This window comes from Cygnus atratus, chromosome 1 (assembly GCF_013377495.2).
Source record: "Cygnus atratus isolate AKBS03 ecotype Queensland, Australia chromosome 1, CAtr_DNAZoo_HiC_assembly, whole genome shotgun sequence".
Classification (NCBI taxonomy): Eukaryota; Metazoa; Chordata; class Aves; order Anseriformes; family Anatidae; genus Cygnus; species Cygnus atratus.
In genome coordinates, this window is record NC_066362.1 from 130,115,557 (window position 1) to 130,141,547 (window position 25,991).

At 38.7% G+C, this 25,991-nt stretch overlaps 1 protein-coding gene across 1 annotated transcript in view; it reads right to left on the reverse strand.

Annotated features, from left to right (window-relative positions):
* The window catches only part of FRMPD4 (FERM and PDZ domain containing 4), a 120,797-nt gene that overhangs the window by 23,870 nt on the left and 70,936 nt on the right, over positions 1-25,991 (reverse strand). Inside the window, exon 4 of the mRNA XM_035542213.1 lies at positions 7,816-7,861. Within this exon, the coding sequence (XP_035398106.1) occupies positions 7,816-7,861 (46 nt within the window). The remainder of the gene's footprint in view (positions 1-7,815; positions 7,862-25,991) is intronic.

The following is a 25,991-nucleotide window of genomic DNA, read 5'->3' on the forward strand; positions in this document are numbered from 1 at the left end:
CTGGAGTGCAAAACAGAACCAGGAATAAAATGAACAGTTCTTCATTTTTACTGTTCATTTTTACTTACCTCTTCTTTAATAACTATGACCATACATGTTTTTATCCAGCAAGAGTAAATGACAGAAAATTCAACCCCAATATCAAACCAAGTTCAGTTTCCAAAACCAGTGCTAAAAATGCAGGACACCAGAAGATTAGAAACACAAACAGGAGAAAAAAAAAAAGTTAAAAAAGTTTAAAAAAGCTAATGCTTCAGGATGGGGGGGGCAAAAAAAACACACAATACACTTCTTCAACAAGAAGGGACAACACAAATGCTGAAGTAGAGTGCATACATATTGTACTTTAAAGATGAATTCCTAGAAAGACACAGTATACAGTAATACCATGATTAATATAATTGTACACACGCCTTGCCTGATTTCCCTCCCTCCCATACAGTCCCTTTCAGTGTGTAAGGGGGATATTCTACATGGCGTCCAAGTAATGGACTGCACCCTGTCCATTCCTGCTGTCATGGGACAGTACGGCTATCGGAGTGGGCTGACTGGCTCTCCCTTGCAAGGGCAAGGGAAAAATGAGTGGCTTTCACTTGCTGGTCTTACTGGAAGGGGCTTTTTACAGCTGTTCACTCTTATTGCAGATGAGTCACTAGCCTGGCTTCTCTTTACAGGCAGACTGACAAATTTTCTTCCAGATTCTGGCAGGGTTATTCCCATAAAGCAAATACGGCAAACCAGTACATGGTGTTGTCATCCTTTCCTCTACAACCTCACTTGCCGGGTGCCCACACACTTACATTATTGCAAAATTGTGATAGCCCAAAAGGACCGAAAGGTTTAAACATACGTGCATTCCAGGCCATGAGGTTTAATGTACACTATTGCACAGCCAGGGGAGTGCATCATGGCTGGGTATGAAATGTGCAGCTTTTCTCCCTTCTCAATTATGCTCCTATTTCCTTCTTCACACGGAAAAGGGGCTGGGACTCAGGCCCTTTCTGGGTAAGCTTGAAAGCTGGTTGCTTGCTAAAAACCTTTGGATGGTGTAAGAAAAGCTCAAACAGCTGTGCCAAGTACTTAGGGGAGTGTGGGGGGCATTCTGTGTTAGTTAGAGGTTTGTGTAGTATTACATCTTTTGCATTTAATTACACAATCTCATTGTCTCTGCATCAACTTGGCATTTGACATTTTCTCTTTGAGAAAGGAAGCATTTCTAAAAAGTGAGACAAATACCTAGGAAAACATTTCCTTTTGATTATTGAAACTTGCTTGTCTAACAAAACATCAGCAAAATAGTGTGCTGCTCTATTATATTTTAATGCCTTTGGATTTGTTGGTGAAGAATGCTATCAATTAATGATTCTCACAGTGCCATGTTCATTTGTTTCTGATACCGTCTTTTAGCCAAATGGAAGCCATTATCCTCAGTTAATGACCTTAAGCAGGAGGTGTTTACACTAATGCATAACATTTATCACTGCAAATAAAGTATTTGCATTGTCACAGACAAAAACAGCTTAATTAGAGTGACTTTTGCAAAATGAGGGGACACATTTTAACAAGGAGTCAAAATACTTCAAAAAAGACAAACTTCACAATATGTAACCTAAGCAGCGTTTCCTGTAAAAAGTTCAAATTTATCACAAATTTCAATAATTTTTACTTGTTTACACAGAGCTCAGCAAAAATTCAGCTGATCATTTCAACACTCTTTAGAGAAACTGCTAACGAGAGACGAAGCACTGCATAGAGGTTTGCTTTCAGGAAATGATAGTGAAGACTGAGAGCCTCCTTTAAATGCTGCTTACTTGGGAGAACAATGTATGGGTATCCCATCAGCAGGGTCAAAACATGAGAGATTACTATAACAAGAGCAGACTTTCTGGAAAGTTTTTTTAAATTCTTTTTAATTTTTTTTTTATTTTTCAGAATTCAAAATTAGATCTTATATTTGACAGCAGCATTATAGCAGGTCATTTTTGGAGAGCTGTTTGCAACAACACCCTTCATTTTGAGGGAAACTGTTTTTCAATGAAAATAAGAATGTCTAGTATTTTGTTCACTTTTGCAGGTAAACTGTAATTTGGGGAAGATTCCAGGTGAAATAGTCTTTATTTGCTGAAAAAGCCCCTTTGAGTGCTCTTGCTGGTAAAGGTGCTGCAACAATGAAACCTTTACTCATGCTCAAGAAATAGAAGGATTGAGCACTTAGAAGGGGATAGTGTAGTACTGAGCTACCATAAAGAAATCAACAAGGCAGCAGCATGGGGCAGTCCTAAAGGTGAAGGGAAAACCTGCTTCTTGACAATGAGTGTCAAATCAGACATTCAAATCAGAAATAAGGTAGTTTTAAATAGCCGCAGACTACATACACAATCAATTTTAAGCTTGTTACCTAAAATTAGTCACTAGTTTAATATGAAATACTGTATTTGTTAGGAAATGGGGAAAAATTGCATGACTGCAAAAATGTGTTGACTTTTTGGTCCATCCCTAAAGGCAATTATGTGACAAAAATTAGCAAGCAAATAGTATGTGAATAAGAGGAAGTATTAAATTTATTAAGTGGAACAGTACATAATGCCCAAAGGCAAACTAAAAACCACCATTCATGGCTGTGAGGAAGGCTGAAACAACAACACTTGCTCACAAGAGTATTGTAGAAGAGCAGATAGGGACATGTATGTAACAATGTTGAGAAGTTTTACTATGTAGTAATTTGTTATCACCACAGGCCACTGACAGATCACCATCAGGAGTATTTCTTTGTTAAACTCTAGGCACAAATTCAATTGCTGAAATAATGGTCAGATTTGGGTTCTTTCTTTAAAAAATGTTGTTGTTATTATTCCTAAACAATGTGATCTACCAGGGACAATCATATTTTACCATTTGCATTATTTACATTTTACTATTGTTTGATGATAATCACCATCTGATCTTTAGTCTCATACAGTTGTAACATATAACTGCAATGTAGAGATCAGCCAAATCTTACTTTAATCTAGTCATTGCAAAAATTCAACCAGCTACATCTACATTAAATGTCAGCCTGGGTTTCTCTGTCCCAAATTCCATGGGTAAAACCACAGATCTGATTCAGGCTTTGTGAACATGTAGACATCAAAACTCATTTCATGACTAGACGGGCCTGAACCACCTATTTCTGCATTTACAAAATGTGGAGATCCTCTGAGAAATTCCCTCCACTGGCCTTTTTGGATACTGCCCTACAATTCTTCAAGGAGAAAGACCTTTGGGAATGAAAGAAGCCTTCACACCATACAAACCCAAGCATTAAAAAAAGACAAAGTGCTTGATAATGCACCAGAGATGGTAGAAAGGCATAATGAAGAGGGAAAAGAGACCTAATGGCAACTGTGGGGGAGAAAGACAGGAAGAAAGAACTAGAAGGAGAAAGGGGTGGACAGACTGAGGAGGGAAGGGGCTTTCATTTTGCTGAAACAACATGGAAGTTCACACAGAATTTTCTCATAGTCTTCACTGCTAAGCAGACTGCATATTTTGTACAACTACACTCCATAAAAAATCATATAGCCATAGAAGAGGCCTTCTGGAAGAAAGGACAGAAGCAATAGTGCCCACAGGGATTTATGCTACACAAACGTGAAAGATGAAAAGGTTGTGCAGCACAGTTCTCACATGAGAAGAGTCTAGTTCAAACAACAAAGGTGTTGGGAAGTGGCCATGTATCAGTATCAGTGGCCTGTACATACAGGAGTCAACACAGTGATAGTGGTTGTCAGTAGCCACACCATGATCCTTTGAGTGTAGAGTTAAAGATATGTATGGAACTGACTATACTAAAAAAGCTCATATGGAAGATATACACTAGCTCAGGTATTAAGGATGACTGTGAAAAATGCTATTATGTGAACATTAAAAAAAAGAGTCATCATTTTTACACTGTCTTCACAACTTTAAGTAGTCAAGTATTGTCCTGTTCAACATGCTCACATCCGTCTTCTAAATGCTTCCTAAAACTACACCTTGGTATTCTTTCTCACTTTAGATTTTGAAGTCTTTGGGACAGACCTGTTTCTCTTTTATACCCTTCTTTGCAGCAACGATAGTAGATATGGTAGTTGTTCCTATTACACGACTCCATATGGCAAAGCAGCATGAAAAGTACTGTGAGACTCAATAAGATGTTGCCACAATCATTACAAGTCAGAAATAAGTGTTATTGACATTTTTTCTGTAAACATTTTGTCTCAGACATGTAACTATGTTATAAAAAGAAGCATCTCTTTCAAACAAAAGTAAAACCAAAAAAAATCCCCAAATCTTATCCTTTTCTCGTTCCAGAACTTATGCACAGTAAAGTTGTCATAGACTTCAGTTGTGCCTGGACTGTATCCAAGAAATTTAAGAGATTAATCATGAAAGCAACCTATCAGATTATCTGTAGGCATAAAATCTGAAGAGATAACAAAACAGGCAAGTTATTTGTTTTGAGTAATGCTTAAAACTTAATAAACCACCAATCAGAACAGTCCACTTACAGAATAAAATTGTCAGAAATGATAATCAAATGTCATAATTTCAAAAATCTAAACTTTAAACTGCTTCAACTGCTTCATCTGTTCAGCCACCTTCTTATGAGCAGCAGTGATATTAACATAGGAGAGATTTGTAGATTGTTGGAAGAAACAAGGAACAACTAATGCCTTGGTTTGGTCATAATTAAATTAAATTTTAAAGAGTTTAAGCATTAAACAAAACTGAATGCACTTAAGCAAAATGATCTGCAAAAGCTTTCAAAAAGAACTAAGTGAGCTACAGAGTACTATAAATCTAAATTACTTCTACTTTCACCTGCAGTCATAAAGAATGGTTACTTGAAAGTATGAAAACAAAACACTCTAAATAGCGCAAATAAAAACAATTAAGAAACAGCACTCCTGTAATCCATCTTGGCAGATAGTTTTCATGCAATGATAGAAACAAAAAGGTTCATCATCATGAAGAGAGTTAGTTGAAATGTTTCTAAAGATGTATTTCTGCCAAGAATGGGGAAGAGGTTCAGTCTTTATTTAAAAATTCTTACTTTTCCTTTGTCTGGTTTCTACTTCATCTTTCCAGTTTTATGGGCAAAAGAGTAAAAGGAAAAAGGGAGGGAGAAAAAATTAAAGAAAAGGGGAAAACAACTTTTATCATAATTTTTGAAGACATAAATATTGTTTCCAAACTGTGAGACAAAATATATTTGCCAAAGGACCCACTGCACCCGCTACATCTGCTTCCTGCACAGAAGACCACAACAGGTAAGCAACCAGAGTACAGCAGTACTTAGGATGGAGAACCTAATGATGAACATCACATAACAGGCTCAGGCACTACTAAAGGTGACATTGAGGCAGTATGACGTCCAGCATGAGCCAGATACTCAGGGTGACTCAAGAGTCCTCAGCAAACTTTGGAGCCTTGTATAAACTGACCCTGTACTGCTTCAGAGGTCAAACTTGGCTGGACACACTGGCAGCATCTCAGCTGGTCCCAATCCCACAGCACACTTTCATTTCCACTGCAAGATAACTTTGGCTTAAAAGTGGTGAGGGAAAGATGCTACGAACCAACGTGGCCCTGGTCTGGACATGTAGGAAAACACAATAGGTGTGGGGAAAAATGAAGATCTGCCTGGTGCAACAGTCCTGCAGCTGAGGATAACACCCACTAAGACCGTGCCGTTGAAGCATCCCGACTTTGAAATAAAAATGAATCAATTAAAGCCAGCACTGATATGAATACATCTGCTGTTCTGTGGGCATTCTCAGGGAGACAATCTTCATACCTACATGAGATAAAACTTCCATCACCCCCAAAAACACGAGTGCCTCATCTGCAGAGGTAGAGCTGTGGGACTCTAACAGACCTACCAGAGAGGGGCAACACAACTACATTTATAAGCTGGGCACATGAACCCAAATGGCTGACACAACAGCAAATGTCATTCAGTGGCTTAGTGACATCTGGAGGAGGCTTAGTTATTGATTAGCATAAGGTGCTATGTATGAGAGGAGCAAATTCAGCCTTGTCAGTCCTCAAACAGGGCTTGGACTCAAAGAGATGGGAAGATATCAGGTCATGATGTAAGTTCTTCTCCAGGTCAAATGCTGGAAGAAGACTGCACCTTCTCCACTGAACATGGAGTGCACAGTTCATTTAGGTTTCAACTTCCATTACATTCACTACATACGGGCTTGCCCTCACACGAGCATCACAGCAACAGGCCACAACACCTCAAAGGTATACTGTCCACTTTTAAGGGCTACATATAACCAGCACTAAATCATAAGCCTTTTTGTCACCAGACATTTAAAGAAAAGAATGAAACCTGTCAACAGATAAAATAAGACAACCTGTATAAAAAAGGGAAGTGCGTGAGGATTTTTTCCCCCTGTATTATATACATTCCCCATAATCAAAACAACTGGCTGTAATCCAGCTAGCTTTAAAAAGTTACATTCCTTATTTAGCCAGGCAACACTGCTAGTGATCTTACTGCAGTGCAGCAGCCCCTGCCTTGTTTTGCTGGGGAGCATGTGCTTTTTCCCCACAATTTAGCTGCTGTGTGGACTGGCTTCTTGAAAGTGAAGCAATGACGATATGACCTCCTCTAAACTAGTCAGAAAGGCTAACCAGTATTACAGGAGCCACACAGCAGTGATCAAATTGCATTTCTAAGATGTATGTTTTGGCAGTTTCATCAGATAAATTTGTTTTCATACTTTTCTGTCAAATCTGTTATTCTTGGGGAAAGGGATGCAATTATCGCTTATTAATCAAAACGCTTGTGCATCAGGCTAGCAAAAAGGGAAGTGACTAGACCTGTTGAATTTGAAATCACTCCTGATCCATGGTTGAGCCCCCACTGTGGTCTACAAGGTGTGTGTGATTGTGCATGGATGTATGAAGGGAAGAGAGAGAGGTGCTCCATCACCTGACTTAGCTTCACTCCTTTTTCATCTGACCTTCTTCAACGATGGGTTTGAGCTGAAGGACCATAAACCCACTTCCACAAACCATTAAGTGAGGTGCAAAGGCACGTCCCATCAGCCAGCTGAGAGGTGGGCTGCAACTGCTCCCAGTCCCTTCCAGCCAGCCTCATGTGATTGCCTTTCTGCCTCTCTTCTCCCCTCATCTCCACACACTCTGCCCTGGAGATGCATGCAGATACCTCCCTTGCACAAGGTATAACCAGTTTGATACTGAAGTGCAAGTCTGTGGAACTGAGGCAGAATTACAAAAAGAACAGGAGCTGCAACAGGTTTAGAAGAGGGGCAGCCCTGTGCTGCACCTCCCCTGTCCCTCGCTCCACTGGTGGGGACTCCTCGGCCCTAGACAAAGCCCTGCCTGAGCTCTGCCCATTGCTGCAGGCACCACCTTCCACCAGCCAACAGCCAAAGGCAGCGCCGTGCCCACTCCCCACTTCCGTGTCAGGCTCATGAGGGATGAGCAGTTTCCATTTGACAGAGACAGAAGCAATGCGGCGGAGGGGACTTGGCCCAGGCCATCTCCCAAACCTCAGAAGGTGCTGGAAGCAGAACTCAGCATCCCCCTCTGTGCATTCTCCTGGCAGGAGTTTAACAATGCTGTTACTATTTAACTTGCTAATATATTCTGCGGTATGCAGTAATGCAGTCCGAAACACCACCTTTAAGAGACACAGCCCTTATCTCACTTATTTCTTTTTATTGCACAGATGAGGTAAAGACAGACAGAATATAGGCAGAGAAAAAGCTGCTATGTTGCTAGGAAACTAATTCAGAAAACACTACAGATACTTACAGGGTAAGGTTGAACAACAGTAAGGAGGATTGATTCTTTGCAGCTTCTATAAAAAGAAAAAAGAAGTAAAATCAAGTAGAGGTTCATACATTTATGCACTACACATAACCAGCTTATCTTTCTAATGGAGAAAACTGCATTAATATGGCAAAATGTTTATTACAATCACATATCAGAGAATTACAGCGATGAATACCAAAATAACAATGAATATTAAAAATAACTTTTTTTCTAATATAACAAACTGAATTAACTTAATTTTGCAGCTCATACTATAAAATATTTGCTCCATTAGAGACCTGCATACTCCAATGATGACTTTCCCTAATAAGAATGGAATAACATTTGATTAATTCTATCAATGCGGTATCTATAGACTACACATTTATTTTGCCTACTTTACAAACAAAATTAATTTTTTATATCATCTAGCTCTTGTACACTTAATGCAAAATTTATCTGAAGATAGCTGTGTTTTCAGAACAAGAATGAGGACAAAATTTAGCCCCAGACTCTTCTCTAGCTCACCTTTAAAATCAGTAGATGAAGATTAGTATTTGGTGAATATCTCAGTTAGAATTTTTAGTTTTTTTTATAAAATTGCTAAATAAAGGTTCTTCTTTAAAATTGAACAGCTCTTATTTAGGAAGAAATGAGTGAATGGAGAAGAAATCAGCAGCTCTCAACCCCTTCCCCCCCCCCCCCCCCCCCAAGAGAATAAATTATTAGGAAACTTGATAAGATCAAATGGTCTAGACAAATGACAAATAAATACATATTTTGTCTATTGACGGGCAGTTCAGACTCATGGATAACGGGGGAAAAGTAAGGGCAAAGTGGAATAATGGGGAAAAAATGCCAATCACAGTCAATATCTATTGTGTTACATCATTGGACAGAGGGCTTCTGAGGGCAATATTAGCTGTGAAAAAGTCGGGTGCCATTTTGTTGAGATGGAGTTGATTTTCTGTTAGTTTTACTACTTTCAAACACAATTAATTGCTTATTTATGTGACTTATTGCTTGGCTAACTGAAGTACAACTGATCTGGCATGCCTGAACTGTTCAACAGTACAAACTAAAATAAATCACACTACATTGGTCTTACTCAGTGTCACCTTATACTGTATATTCACACCATTGATGTGCCATTTAAAAGGCAAAAAGCAAGGAAAATGGAGGAGAATCTACAAGCCCAGTTAAAAAACTGGTCTGGAAAAGGGGCATACTTGATAAAGCCGTCTCAACTCTGAAAGCCAAGTGAGATAGCAAATTCTACCTCTGTCAAAGCCATCAGTCATGCGAGCAGCAAAGTTTGACCAAATATCCCCTAACTAAAGTAAAATTTCTAAAGCTTCAATTTTTACTCCTCTTATTAGATATTTGTATCACTGCATGAAAAGAGTATAGAAAGGCTTTTCTAAAGAATGTATTGAAAGTTTGGGTTGCCTTTCTGTGCTCAGAACAACAGAAATAAAATCAGGTTACAAAGTTAAAATACTATACTGAGGAGCTACATGTGGTGAAAATTGAATAATCTGACACAAAATAAAATTATTTTGTCCCCTTTATATATAATCATAAATACTTTAAGGAATTTCCCACGATTAATTTTCATTTTAATAAAACATTCCAAAGTTAAGCTCCAGAAATGACTTATTCAATCATGAAACAGCTTTTATTTACAGTGTTCATATTTGTGAACATTTACATTCTGTTTTTAAGATCTGTAAGCTACTGATAGCAGTTTTGGAAATCTCTGCAATTATTCTTTATCATTCTCTGTTGTTATTCTTGAAGATTTTATAGCTCATAGTCTAAAAGTAGCAATCTCCATTCTGTTTTGCTTAACAACAGGATTCCCTCTACTTTCTTCTGTTCTACCTACCATACTTTTGGGATTCTGAAAATACGTTATAAGAAATGTAATTTATTTCACAAATCTCACAGTTCCATCTATACTGTCCACTTCTATCCAATTTGTCACTGCCATATTAATCTAGGCATATGTGTAGATGTTAAAGTACAGAGGGTTGTTAGCTACAGGATAAACCACATCCCTGGGATAAGTACTCCATGCCCAACTGTCCTCTTCAATTACTTTCAACACACTGATTTATGTTTCTCATGAAAAGCGAGATTACTTGCATGCACTACCTCCTGCTGATCAGTTAGTTACCCTAGAGAGTCACCTTTATGAAAGAAAATCGACTTCTAATGAAAATGTTTTTCAGCTGTTCATTACTCTTGGATCAAACCAAGTGCCAGTGTAGGCAACATTCAGCCTAGACTAACAAGGTTTTTAAGCCAACGGGTCATCATATTAAAATTTATTTTGGGTATAAGACTTGCTTACAGGTCCCACTTGCACTAGGAGGATGCTAGACCTCAGAACATTCACTCAACATTTGAGTCTATAATAAGGCCATTCAGAGTATCTGGAATCATGTATGTTACATATACACAAAGCAGCTGTCAAGCACCATTTATAGCCCTTTCATCATCAGACAAAACTTTTTATATAAAACACATATAACATACAAAACACAGCACAGTTACAAGATAAATACATATTTAATCTGCAGCATTTTGATCTTCAGTACTCAGCCATGACTACACCACCCATTCTAAAACCTTCTAAACACATGATAACAAAACTTCACATCACTTTCTACTTCCATTATTGTTAGAAAATCATATATACCTAAATGATAATCCTTGCATTGCACCGGAGACTCTCCATTGTGACACATATTGTTTCTAACACAACACGGGAAAAACGATGGAACCAGTGACCATGTACTGTGCTCTGTAAGTTTTACAGCTTAAATGTATGTGTATATATGTATGTTCATATTAACAGCAGAACACACAAACAGCTTAGACTAAATTACATAAACCAGGTATATCACCACACTTAAGCTACTTCTTCTAAGCAACTTCGGAAAGATAGTGGTAAAAACTAAAGGAACAACTGCAGTCTTACTTCCTCTCTGAATTGGCTTTTTCGCTTTCAACAATCTGACTAAAGTAAAAGAAAATAGATATGCATATATTTAACCTAATTATTATTTTTTTAAAATTCAGACTCTTGTCTACATATTGTTTTCGAAGCCAAACCTTACTCAAGACCAATGATATGCAATTCCAAGCTTTCACAAGACCTGTGGACTTTCTGGGTGCCCTACTATCTGACCAGCTAACAATGCAAAAATAAATTACCATCGTGTTTCTTTCATTTCCTGATGTTAGAATCAAATGGTGAGAACAAGGCTAAAATATCAAAATTGCAAAGGGAATTTCAGTGATTCATCTATTTGTGCTTTCCAGGGCCCTGCACAATGATTGTATTTGTCCATTCTGCCTACTCCTTACAGATACTTAGGCTGCAACACGGAGAGAATATAGATGGTTTGAGAAACAAATTACAGCACATTATAAAGGTTAAAGTTGTATTACTAAGTATCAGGCATCTCAGACTACATGAGGCGTTAACATTCTGCTACAATACCAGCCATTGACTTTGACATTGAACTTGCAGGTGGAAATTACCGTCTCTCTTCTGCTTCCCTTTGAGCTTGAAGTGGGGAAGGAGAGTGGGAAGGAGGGGGGCGAAGGAAGTGTGGGGAGAGTGGGGAAATTCCCAGTATCTGAACCATATGGAACAAGTGTTTCTGTTCTTTGCATGTGTCCTGCAGCAAATATTGCATATGAGCATACATAGGGCATACATTAACTGTATTCACTCTTAAGAAATGAGAATGGAAAATTATTGCTTACACTAATCTAAAAAGCTTTTAGTAATTTTACATATTAGGGGTATACCAGGTTTCTCTCCCAGTGAAGATGTACACAATAGAAACTGACATATAATAAATAGTATAATTTACAGGGAATGTAATTTAAGAAAAAATCTAAAACTTGTTTTGAAATGCTATCCTTTTTCTTTTCTATTTCTGGACCCTCCGCTGTGCTTTGGGTCTTACTATTGATGAGAAAGGTCTGAATTTCACAATTATGGAGTAGGATGCCGTGATTTGCAGTATGTTTCACACTATGTTTTTAAAGTAAGGAAAGGGATGCAAGGAAGTCAAAAACTAACTACAGAATGTGTCAGGCTACCTGAAATACCATACTCAAAGCTAAGGAAAGTAGAACTTATCTCAACGTAGTATCTAGGCTAGAGAAGAATTTTTCAGCATTTGAATGTCTTTCATTATTTTGAAGACTAAGGCAGTAATAATGAACAAAAGACTTTTCATGAGAAAACTGAAGTCACTCTATTGTAGTACATTAGGAATGATTTCAAAAGGATCATTTTGATTTGAGCTGTATATACATTTTTACATAAAACCTGTTCTCTTTACAGTAGTTATCTTCACCTGAGGGAGCTCCAAATTTCACTTCTCCAGACTTCTGTCATGTGTAATGGCGCCTGTGGAAAAGAAGTTTGCCAGAGGTATGCCTGAATTTACCTCCAGGGCTAGAGATTTCTACTGGAGGGAACTTGGTGGGACAGAGTAGACTTGTCTTAGCCTTGTGCTTCTTCATTCTTTGCTTTTATCGCAAAGCCCCCCCAGTGTGCCTCCAGGTCATTCAGTGGTGCCAAACCCCCTGGGTGGTCTGGGGAACCTTGTCAAGTTGGGGAACAAACTTGTATTCATTGAAACCCATGAAACAACACAGAGGAATGGAGGAAAGAGGCTTTAAGAAGAAGATAATGCCCTTCCTGAGGCTATTTTTTGTCACAGGAGAGGCAGCATTGTGCAAACATAAACACACAGGCAAACATAGAACTCCTCCAGCAAACATCATGGTGTGTATGGTTCTTCTCTCTCCATTTCCGAAGGCAACACAGCAGCATGCAAACTACAGGCAACGTTTCCATGATTCAACAGCTTCTAATTAAGAAGTACAATTAAAAAAACAAAACAAAACAAAACAAAAACTGTACTACTGTGGGAAGACTGCTTCTGGCCTCTGGATTACATGAACCCATAGGTGAACGCTATTTAGTAGCAGGTGAAGAATCTGACCTCTCAAACCCTAAGCAGATGGTATTTTCCAGACAAATTTTATGAGTGACAATGGGATTTCAGTCTGTGGCCACCCAGCTGGCTGCACTGACCTCTGGGGAGTCTCTCTTAAGACCCTGTACACAGCTAGAGATAGGCATTGCTGCCATCATGAAGGCAAGGCAGGGTGTGCCATGCATGGCATTGCATCTCCAACTCCATCTCAGAGAACAATTGCAGGAGTGCAGCAGGCAAGAAAAGTAGCAAGAGGCTCATGAAGTTATGTGTGCTACCATAAAGGATGAGGTGTGGAGTTCAAGTTTGGGGAGGTAGGGTAATGCTGCATGGTGTATGGATAGAGGAGATGGGACATGAAGCCAATGTCTTGCTTTGAGGGTGGGAGTGGCCACATGGGGAACAACACAGGAAGTGGATGGGAGCATCAGGTTAGACTCTTTTCTCCAGGGACGACAGTCTACAGAAGTGAAGACCATGGTGTTCAGGTCTTATTTCTGGAGATAGGAAGAGTGCATTGCAGTCCCTGATTTCAGAAAGCAGAGGGATCATGCTCACATTTGGAAAGCTGGCAGCGGCATCTTCCGCCACTGTTAATGGTAGTACCTGCCCTTAGCCTCACAGTCAATGCAGGGAAATACTCTTGACAATCAAGCAATATCAACTTGTGAACTCTTGAATCCTGTGGTTTAATTTGAATAACTCTGCTGCTTCACAAAATCCTTAAAAATTAAGTCTGCCATTAAATGTGTGAGGACTTTCAGTGCCAGAAGTGATCCACACAAGGATCTGGGAATTTTACAGGATTCCAGTTTGAGTGTCTGATCCCTAAAAACTGCAAGAAATGAATGCTTGAAATGAAGATTGCTGTATAAAGTAAAAAAAAAAAAAAAAAAAAAAAAAAGATATAAGCACAGGATTATTCCTGCACTGCAAGATCAAACAGCAGCAGAAACTCAGCTGAGAGAAAAGATACTCTGATTCTAACAGAAATAACTTCAATAATAGCATACAGAAAATTACTGTCAAAGCAAATTGCATTTTATATAAATGTTCTTTCTTTTAAAGGTCTGGCATGGTGTGAAAGTCAACCTTTAAAATTGTCACAGTCTGCAGCTGGCACTAATTGGAACCCTTGTTGGCTGTCTCCATAAGGGGCCAAAAAGCAAGCGTGTCTGCAGGCTGAATTATGCTCGCTGTCTCTGACAGAAGTGGTCCCTTCAGATCAGGGCTGTGGCACGCTGATGGGGTTTCATACAGGAGATGCCATTTTAGATGCCTCTGCTGTAAAGGCTTCAAGAATAAAAAAGACTCCTGCTCTCTAAGGTTGTTCATCTGCCAAGCTTTCACATGTACCAAATTCACTGTTTTCTCCTTTATTAGCACTGTGGCAAGGAAAACCCTGTGAAGAGGAAGTTCTTGAATTTCAGTGATCTATGAAGACCTATACACAAATCTAGCCAAAATACTCCTCCCATCCACAAACAGCCAAAGTCATCTAGTTGCTAATATTCTCAACTATAAGGTTATAATTTTTGTAACTGAGTCACCAAAATGTTAGTCAAACAGTAAATACCTGTGTACACTGTATGAGACTGCCATGGTAAAACTGCTTGGAAATTGAAACAGCAGCACTACAGTGCTGTCTAACTACTGAGTAATGCCACTTGCAATTCTTTACCAGACAGTGCCTCACCTGCTCCTTCTTATTACACCAGTCTTCAATTAATTCTGGAGTGCAACTCTGAATATCAGCAATACGCAGAAAACCCTACAGTGACTGGGCCTTCCTTAGGCAGCTGTTTTCCTAGTTGGATAGAGACAAGACTGTCTCACTCAGGCCCTGACCTTGAGGTGGAGTAGAGAACTTATTAGGAGTTATCAGCTCTGCAGTTTGCTACTCCAACAGAATAATTATTTGCTTATTTTGGCCACTGGAAAAAGAGGGAGCCAGATGGGCATGTATGCATATCTGATGGAAGGAGACTTTTACCAAGTCAGACTGTTAGCATGTTACCACCACACGACCATAGCATAAATTACTTTATGCAGCATGAAAATGTTATACTGCCAAGGAGAAAAACACAGAGCTTAGTCCCCTATTAATTAATTGTTCAGCTGTCCTCTTCTAATTAGACTTTCTGCACATTAGTTTTAAAGGATCAAAGACAGATAAAGTGGGATAATATTGGTCTCTCAGGTCACTCACCCAGGCCAATGTTTCAGTGCTAGTTTTCCTAAACATTAACTGCCAAAGTAGCTTTGAGGAAAAGTTAATTCTCAAAGTGCAATAAACACAGCACAATATAAACCAGCCCCAGGATGGCTCATGTTTATGAGACATCTTTAGGAATGATGTTATGGAGTTAATAAACAATACTTTCAAAGTAAAATATTTACAGAATGGGGTGGTCTCACTACAGAGAGAGATGCACGGCTGCCCACTGCACTCAGGTACATTACATCCATGTAGTTGATTTGGTGACATTTATCCTTTGCAGTAATATACTTACGGAGGACTTCCAGGAACTTGGGCTTTACTGAAACACTGAGGTTGCACAGCAAAATGCACAGAACGATAAATTCTAACCATTCAACAAAATCCAAACCAATGCTGATGTGAAAGATATATGCTCTGAAACAATGGCATGAGCTCATATACTGATTCTCCAGTGCAGCCACCAGGGATGTAGCAATGATTACAAAATCTAGTCCAATTGTTCTGCCATTTTCTAATTTCAGCTTCCAAAACTGGAGCCATCATGAATTTGTAACATGGTCACAGCAAAATCTAATTTGAAAAATGTTAAATATAATCAGAACAGTCTTCTAATTTTCTAAACTTTTGTAAATACATCTGAATGCTCCACTGGAACCAGAATTCATTTACCCGGGACAGAGAAAGAAAAATGCTGGAACACCTTGAGTGCTTTTCTTATGGATCCCAGATGTTCCTCTACTTTATCTGAACTAGATTAAGGGGGCTTTCTAGTGTGGTACAGAATTTTCAGCAGTTGATTATACATTTCGATCCAGTCACACAGGCATTTGAATTTCTACTTCAACAGTGGAAACAGATGAAATAATGAAAGTTAAAGGACTGAAGGAAATGATGAGGTAACTTTCCAAGCCATGAAAATTGGTGTTATTCCATTCACTTATCACAGTGCAAAAGAGAGGTTAACAATTTGGTCTAGCAATTGAAAATGATGTTTCAGAGAGAAAATCTAATTCATATAATTCACATAAAGAAGCCTTGTTGGTTCCATTTTTCTTTTTATCTTTCAGAGATGCAATGTAAATTCACACTTAGGAGATTAATTCTCTTTTCAAATAATTTTATTTTTAATGTTTCCTTTAGCAGACAGTATGTTATAAACAATCATCCCTTGATTTTATTTTTTTTCCCTCTAGTCTCACTAAAGTGGACCTCTCATGCTCCATGGGAAGGGAAAGTTTTGATTTCATCGATGCTAGGCTACTTCTCTTCATTACAGGTGTCAGAGCAGCATGCTTAAGATGAGGACATCTTGACAATGGAAACAAAGAATAAAAGAGAAATAACAATTTTCTCAATAGTCACATAAAATGGGAAAAAAATCAGTAGCAAAAGACCAGCAGTTCTGGTCATCGTTTGACAATACACTAAATGAGACTTTCTGTGCCTGATTGAAAAAAATGTGGCCACTTGGTACACATATCTGGACACTGCGTGTGTGAACACTGTCTATCAGTTCCGGCAGATTCAGAAACTCCGATAGCTCAAACTTCAAATAAAGAAGGTATAGTCTTTCAGCAAATACCATAAAGTTAGCAAAGAAGCCAACAAAAGCTTCATGGCACATCTAACAGCTAATTTCACAGAAATGCTACTATATGTACAGGTTATACTCACTTTGAAACTCCACTGGTGATCAAATGAGCAAAGTGCAGCTCTGCTACCATTAACCATGAAACCAAACCTAGACTGACAAGTGGCTGCTTATGGCCACAATGACATGAATGGATATGCAGACAAGTCACTTGCTCTCATCAGTCACATCATCTTATGGAACCAGGCAAAGCAGTGCTGCTGCCTTCAACAACAAAACCCTGCCTTGAGTGGAGAACTTCTTTGCCTACCAAGTCTTGACAAAAGTTAAGCAGTTCATTTACTGATATTAATATAATGCAAATATTATTTTATGATTGCTTCTACTCTCTCAGCAGTCTCCCTCTATTCTGATTTTGTCAGTAGTGGACATATTTCATACAGAGGGTAGACTTATAGTATATCCTGATGCAGCATTTTGCATAGTGAAGTCCTGGTCAATGATACTAAGAGCTCAAAAAAAAAAAAAAAAAAAAGTAATTCATTAAAATACATTGTCTAATGCCAAACCCTTCAAATAAAAATTACAGTGATGAATTTAAATAAATAATGGTATAAACTTGTTGATCCTTGCTGAGAAACAAAGAAATCATGCACTCTAAAAACATGTTGCAAAAAGAATTTGGAAATGAGGAAATGAAATAAAAGACAGTTGAAGATGTCAGAAACTGAAGAGAAGTGACACCTATATCAATAAGAATGCAAAATAGATCTATATGAATTACATATTAAAGAGGAGGAAAGATCACGAAAAATAAGAATAAAATCTTAAAGATATTTTTATTATGTGACAGATTAACCATAGTCTTTTATGATCTGAGCTGCATTTTCACTTGTAGTGAAAGCAACAGAAATCATGATAGCTGCTATTCATAATCTGTACTGCAATGGTATTTTCACTTTCAGTTTAGGGCATTGTGTATGTAGTAATGAAAGGTCAGGTATTCATACACATCCTTCATCCCTGCAGCTATTCTATTTTTTGTTTTCCTTAATGCTTTTCACAAAGCAGAACATCAATTTTGCTGATTAAATGTTAACCTGAATCTATTAAGTGCTTTAAGAGCATCTTGTTTTAGAGAGTTATCTGAGTTTTTATTAATAATACGTAATATTTACATAGGACTCCTTTGTGTCAGATGTCTTTCACAAACATTATCTTAGCTCTAAGTAATCCAGCCAATAAAGAAGAAGAAATTAAGAAGAGGAAGATGCATTCAGAAATGAGATAAAGCTCTTCAATTATGAGGAACAAGCACTGTATGACATATTGTTCTCCATTCAATATTATTGTCTTTATTATTCTTCCTTAAGAAAAACACATTAATTCAAAGAGTAAATGGTATTTTTCTTTCAGATGCCTGAACACTATCATTGTGGCTTTTAACTCTTATCTGCTTTTTGAGAACCAGACTATATGATGCAATCTAAGAGCATCTTTTTTCTTTGCTATGTTACAAATTATTATGTTTTAAATAATTAAAGATTGATGGTGATAGTTTTAAGAATAATTGTTCTGACAGAACAGGATTCATTTAATTCCTCATTAAGAAAAGTTTCAGTGGTCAGTGGCTGTTTTTCATGGGTTTTATTACTATTCCTTTATCTGCAAGGTTAGACAATTGATGGTTGCTGAGCTGCAGAGACTAATGCAGAATGATTTTTGCTTACTGAGTCTGGAATAGAAAAATTGGTTGGTCAGATGCCAAAGACATATCCATGTGCCACTGAAGCAGCATAAATCATGGCGAATGTGATTTTATAATGATTTGGACAGGCAGCAAAAGAGCCTACTCTTCTGAAGCTACCATGCACATTACAGAGTAATTCACACAGCAGTAGCCCTGATGTGCAAACCGCTTGACTGTATTTGTGTCCTCACACATTATTTAATATATAGGCTCTGATATGAGGAGAAACTGAGTCAAAATTGTTGACAACCAGTTAACTACTTGTTTTATTAAATTGTAGTATTTATTGAAAAGTACTGCCATGATTATATCTGAAATACCCAGAATGTGTAAAATTCAAAGGTTCTCTCCTCTTTTAAACAAACAAACAAACAAACAAAAAACAAAAACAGGACCATTTATTTATTTATTGTGTTACAATCAATAAGACATGGCTTTAAAAATCTGTTTAAGCTCTGTCTAACCTTTCAAAATCATGTTGTTGATTTTCAGTTGATACATCTAAATATTTGTGTTGGTTAATTTAATAAAAAATTTACACTATTATACTCTTCATTTTTTCACCTTTTGTGTCGCAAGAACTACATAATTAGTTTTATACTTTCCTTGGAGCAAAGGATCACTAATAAAAGTCTCACTGAAAAGTTAAAAGCGAATGTACACTGCACATGAAAGGGGTCCTTAGGATAACTTAAATTACACATGAGCAGAAATCCTTCCAAGATAATGGCAAAAAATACTGCAAAATATAATGGGGGAAGGAATGTTTGAAATGGGGAGAAGAAAATTACACTGCAAACGCAAACCAAGCGTAGAATAATGAATAGTTGCATTCTTATATCCACACAGAAAATGAAGACATAATAATTGCAGTGCAGTTTGGACACACCAATGCTAGCTTTCGTCTAGATGCTATGGGTTACAACAGCAGTAACAACATGATGCCACTCTTTTCAGTATTGTTCTGCTCCTCAAGAAAACACCCACGCTTGCAGAGCCAAGCCTATGCTTCTTTACCCGCACTAGCCAGACCAAAGTCGATGCGGGATACGCCACGCACACATGCTGCATTCAGGTCAGCCCCAGCCCACCGCCACTGCAGCACTGCCAAGCTCTGCACTAGAGCGAAAAAGTGAAAATGAACCACTTTCATCACTGTCCTCTCTTGTTCCTTAGAAGCTATGGCTAACAGTCAGGGCTGGATAGAAGGACATTAAAACATCTCTCTGCTCTTTAGGAAAGCGGTGAGGGGGAGGAGGGAAGCTGTTTGTGGAGGAAGAGAGGAGGCGAAGACGTAACTTGCCACAGAGCTGTAGACAGAAGGTGGTAGGAGGGAAGATGGATATTGGCATAGGGAAAAAGAAAAAAGGACTGAACTCATGCAATTTGCTAAATGAGTTTTATAGCTATTTTCATAATAATTTTTCGTATACTTGTATTTTTCAGCAAGATTTTGTGGCTAATCAAATACTAGTTGCTTTTAAATATGAACACATATTTATTGCCCTGAAGAGAGTTATATTTAAAAATCACCCGACAAAGATTATTTGCTATATGAAGGCACTACACCCTTCATCATCGTGATGGTAGCAGCACAAATCGAAAAGCTAGCACAGGAGCTATCCCTACTGCAGTGTGGTCTGTGTCCGCAACCTCCCTTTGCTACTGGGCTCCAGCCTCTGCTTCTTCTGTAGGATGGTAAATCACCCCTGTGAATAGAACAGCACTGTTTTTTCCAAGCAGCAGAGTGAAATTTATGACAATCCTAATACTAGATTTATAGAAGCATAATTTATCTCGCAATGAAATGAACTCTGCGATTTTGCCCTTTCAGTTGTGGAATCAGTGTGGGGGAAATGAAAGCAGAGCCCTCTCTCATCCCAGCATGGTCCATGGTGCCTCTGCCTTTTTGGCCTGGATCAACAAAATACGGAGTAATACATATAATTTCCCAAATGAATGTTAATGCTGATGAAGATTAAGAACTACTATTGCCAGAACTTTTTTTTAGTCCAGTACCAGTAGCCAATACAATGACACCGACATTGTCCTTATGGGTCCCACCCCATCATTTCACAGAGCAAACACTTAGCTTTCTGAGGGGATACAGAGGTAGTATTAGTCTGCTAGACTAATTTATTAAAGAAGGAGGAGAATTGCCTTTTCTATCTGCAGACCTAAATGTACTTATATTACTTGTAACGTAATTCATCTAATCACGGCAATACTGGGCACCACTGACATCCAGGGAGGAAGCAACAAAAGGCAAATAACCTGACAGGGAAACTATCTCAGGAAAAAGCAAATGCTGCATTTTCTGCTCAGGCAAACTCCAAGAACATCCTAACAGCACAATTTCAGTTCCAGCCTCTCACCCTCCTTTTTTCCTATTATTCTCTTAGCTTCATGCAATAAGTGAGGGTTATTTGGAGAAATTTACTCCACCCAAGAAAAAAAAAATTGTTCAGGGATATATACTCCTTTATCAACATTATGGACTGAACAAAAACAAAATTAGAAACAGACCTTTGCTTTCTGAATCTCAAATAAACAGGAACCAGATGCATAAAAGAGGGAGAGGTTAACAACATATCTGCTGAAGAAAGACTTCGTTTAAAAGTATGTTTTTGTCCTCTGGGATAACAGATCTTGTGTGTACTCACCACTAATCTTGTTCATAAAGGTTTTCACTCCCTGGTTGAAACAACTGCAAAGAGCAAAACATTTCTCCTAATGTCATTTTATCCTTTTCTAACACATAGGGGGAACAGTGAAATCTTAGATCTAGTCACAAGATGCAGATTGGTGAATGTGTTAGTTTATTACATGTATAAGGTAACTATGTATTTTTGAAAGCGGTTTGAGGCTTCATACCTCACAAGCGCCATGGAAAGTGCTATATAAAATAATTCATACGGGTAACTGAATCAACAGATTTGTGTAGGGCTGCCTTGCTATATCTTCAGAGCTGACAGTAAAATAGTAGATGTCCTTATTTCAAAACAGATTTAAAATTATGAAGCCAATCACCAAAATCTCCCACACGGAACTTAAAGGGCTCAATAATTTTGTCTGTATAATGAAACAAGATCCCACGGATGGCTGAACCTTTTCCATAGTAATTGCTTCTCTCAGAGGAATTTCCTCACATCAGAGTCAGATTCTCTCAGAGACAAAGGTAGTTCCTGTTATCTCTTCTAGGCTTTAAATTAAATGTAGAACTCTCTGCCTGTTTCACAATTTCGCAGGAGGCCAAGCAGGAAAAGAGAACCTGAGCTTCATAACCAGCGACCTCCCCTGCTGAAGCTGAAGACTACTGCCATGGGAAGTTTGCCTCAAGCCAGAGGCAACATCACCACATTCCTGGATATGAAATTATGTAATTTCATTTGAAACTTACTTCAACCTGCCTTGCTGGCTGTATGCAGAATGGATAGAATGGATATGTATCTTGAAAAATATTCAGGATTTAAGACAAACAGAGCCTGAGCATTTTTTTTTCTGTAGTTCTCAGGAAATGCTGGAAAGAGGGCTGCATTTCAATCTTATTTATCTGGGTTAGGCACTTTACGAAGCAACGTCTACAGACTCTATGACCTTCCCTTAGATATGCATGCTATCCACGTTCTTTGACAACCTTAGTAATTTATTTCATCAGGAAAACAGGATGAAAAGCATTGGCACCTGGTTAAAACACTTCCCCAGAAGCTGGAGATCTGGCATTTATGTACCCTGCGGATGGAGATGGCTCTTCCCTTTCCCACATGCATGCTGATGCTCCTGTGCAGGAGGCAGGACCAGCTGGAACGACAAAGAGGGGCTCAGGGCTGACAGTGCTGGTGGGAGCCTGCCTCACCCCGGCACAGGCAGCCCCCTGGAAGGCCACAGCCTTTGCTCCCAGCAAAACCACAATTATTTGACACAAAACACTTCAGTGGGCAGAATCTTCTTATACCAGCTCTAAGCATGAGCTGTGACAAAAAAGGAGTGAGGGCATGCCATGGCTGCTGCCTTCGGCTGCCATTTTGCATCACCCTGTCAGTAACCATTGTCTCTGAGCAGAGCCAGTGCTCTGCACACTGCTGGGACAGAGCATCATGAATTGCTAACGCACAGAGGTGAGAGACTGCAGCTGAGATGTGCAATCCAGCCTGCACAGCCCAAGCTGTGGGCACTCCTACTAAGAGGGATTCAGCAGCGAGATAGGCCTCCAGCAGCGAGATAGGCCTCCAGTGACCTCATGGCATGAAGTAGCATGGCTTAAAGTATTCTCTAGACACTTCCTGGAATCAGAGGGACAGCTGCCAATAGTTTCTTCCATCTTCAGAATGCCTACAGACAACCAGCCTGGGCTAGAGGCCCAACTTTAAGGAGCTTGAGTTTGTGGAGGCGGGTTTTTACTCAGGTACATGAGCAATTTTATTGTTGAAAAATTACCCTAGCCCATGACACATACCAGTAGTCCATGAGGATGCTGTGTGGGCTGCACACAGGGCTGAGGCACCAAACCCCACCTGCCTGACTGTGGACATGGCAGGACTGGCTCTTGTAGTACGAACCAACTGAAGTGTGCTGCATACACACATCTCCCATATAAACAGACAAAATAACTTCAGTGACTCAGCAAAAAAATGAGATAGTAAGGGTTTTCTTATATAAAATAACTCCTATAAAGGACAACCTTAAGTGCTCACAGCTCTCTTCTCTTGGGTGCATGTTGCATTCTCTTCTTGAACAGCTTGTTCTGTTATTACAGTGTTAGTACTTTGAGGACTTTCATTTAAAGCTAGTTGAAAGTCATTAGGCACCACAGATATTCCTCACTTTAGCTGCAATCATGAGATAAGCAAAACAGCTTCGAAAGTCTTATCTTGTTCATTTGTACATGCTGACAACGATCTATCCGCTCAAGAATAAATTCATTGTTCCAAGGACACACATTAAAATTCAGTCCACGGAAGAGACTTAACAGAAGATGTAGCATGCAAAGGATATAAGTTTTTAAAGGCTATATGTCAAACAGCAAGATTAAAAAAGACTTGTCAAAATTTAGTCTGACAGAAATCAGCATAACATCCCTCATGTTCCAATGGACATAATATTCTTCATTATGTAGTCACACAGTAATTTTTCTGGGCAACCTGGAGACTTCTCTGGAGCCTAATTAGACTGCAAATGTGATTTTAAAAAAGAAAATTAAACCATTATTTCAAAATTTCATTTACCGCTGATGCAAAGCGGTAGATTATGAGTATTGGCTGGCAGTTTCTTTACATTTACAGGTCAGTAGTTTTTCACATGTGTAAGCAAAAACAGTTGTTGTCAGAGTCCACCCTCATGCATAATTTTGGCTTGTAGGCTGAATCTGTTAGCTAAAAGTAGATCAGAGGAAGAAAAAGATCTGAACACCTAAGTCACAGAACACTGATAGTGCATTTTTATCACCTGCAAGCCAGACTAGATACAAAACTGGTCATGTGCCTTTCACTAATTCCTTCTGTTCTGTATAGCAAGGGAATGATAGAAAAAAAAGAGTTCAACTTTATTGATCTGTGATTCTACAGAAAATGATCCCATTATTAAAAACCTCTTTTAAATCTTGTAATCCTCCCACCTTCTTTTTTTCATTTTTAAGGTGTTTTTCTTTCCCTAATTTCAGTTCTATCCTGACTTTTTGCATTTCAGTGATGCTAAAGGATAACCTCAGTGCATGAGCTCTTAGTCTACGAAGAATCAACAGCGACAAAAAAGGAAAGAGGCAGAGGAGTGAGGTATCCTTATAGAATCAGATTCTCAAAGTTAATCACTAAAAAACGGGAACAAGAGAGATCAGAGAGCCCTGGGGGGATTTATTTTGTTTGCTTTCCTCCTTCCACCCTCTCCCCAGCTGCACCTTCCCAGGAAAATTTCAAAGTTCATACCTTCCCCATGGCTTTTCCAAAGATCCAATTTCCAGAAGGGAAGCTTCAGGAAGGTCACCTGTGAAAGGGCTCTTTGCCCCTCAAAATACTGAAGTTCAGCATTTGAACCACGTCCTAACCACAAGCATTTTTAAAGGCAGTTAGAAACAATGCACTTTCCTCATTCTTTGCTTCATCCTGTGAGACCAAATGTCTCACTTTTGCTTAGCTGCTCTACATGCTGCTGTTGCCAAAATCGTTAACCTATTTATTCAGCCTGATGCACCTGAATGTTTTGCAAAGCACTGTAGTGGCAAATGGACTTTTCACTTCACTTGCAGTGCTGCTCATGCCTTTCTGGAAGCCAGGGCAGTTCCCTGTCTGAGAAGAGCCATTCCTTTCCTGGCCCTGGGCAAAAAAAAATCCAATGTCCCAAAGACAATGCATGTTTTGGTGGATTACAGGCAAATTCATTGGTTACACACAGCCAGCCAGTGGAAGTGTTTATGGGTCCCTACAGGAAGCTACAGCTGTGCTCTGCTGCCTTTAGACCTGCCACCCTTCTCATCTCCGTGCAGTCACACCAGGAGCGAGGGCAGAAAAGACTGCTCCTCTCCAACCCGCCGTCCTTGCTCTCCCGAGTCCTGGGTGGGGAAATGTTCCAGCTCCTTCCCATGCCACCTAATGCCAGTCTATCTACTGAGAAGTAATTTAGAAAATTATAATACTCTGGAAAAACAGCTAAGTCCCTTTCTGTGATAAGGGTGAGATCTGAATACAGAAGTCATTACTAAGCACTACAGAGGGGAACATGGAAGAGAAAGGGGGAGATGACAAGTTAATTATTTCCATTTGAAGGATCCATATATATCGATATATGCATATATATAATATATATACACACACACACACATACATATATGGATTAAGGAGATCTTTGATTACATGTGCAGCCAATGAAGGGAAGATAGTGTTGTAAGTCACAGTGTGTTGGAGAAAAAAGAAGAAAACTGGAACCTGTAAGAAGATGTGTTACTTTTGAAGGGAAAAGCAAAAAAGACCACAAGTTACCAATAGTACTCAGCACTCTTATGGTATGTGTAGAAAAACAAAGAAAGGAAAAGAGAGGTTTAAGTGTTTTCTACTTAAAAGGGTTGTAGAAATAAATCTTCCCCAAGAGAGAATATTATGTAAACAAATCATCGTGTGTTCTCTCTGACCTTTCTCAGAAACAACTGGAGCTGGTCCTATCAGATACAAAATGCTGAAATAAATGGACTTTGGATCTGATTTGGTCTGGTGATTCCTAAATTGTTGTATTCCCCTTCCAAGCAATTAATTTGTTTCATAAAAGCTTGTGATAATGCTCATGTTCAGAGGTTACACAGTACTGACATTTTTGGTTGACATTTGCTTTTTATCAAAGTTTTCCTGAACTTCAGCATTCATCGCTGAAGTATTTGTTACATGGAATGTAACTGTAAGTCCTAAATATAATAAACTTGCTCCACATAACATGCTTAGTTCAGGAAAGAAGATAATTTAACTGGAAAACACATTACATATATGTATTATATGTACGTATTATATATGAGAAGGGTGTTATCAAATTACCACATATTTTAACTTATTTCGGCTCTTTTTTAAGAGGTCAGAAGTTGAAGTACATTTCTGATTTGGCTTT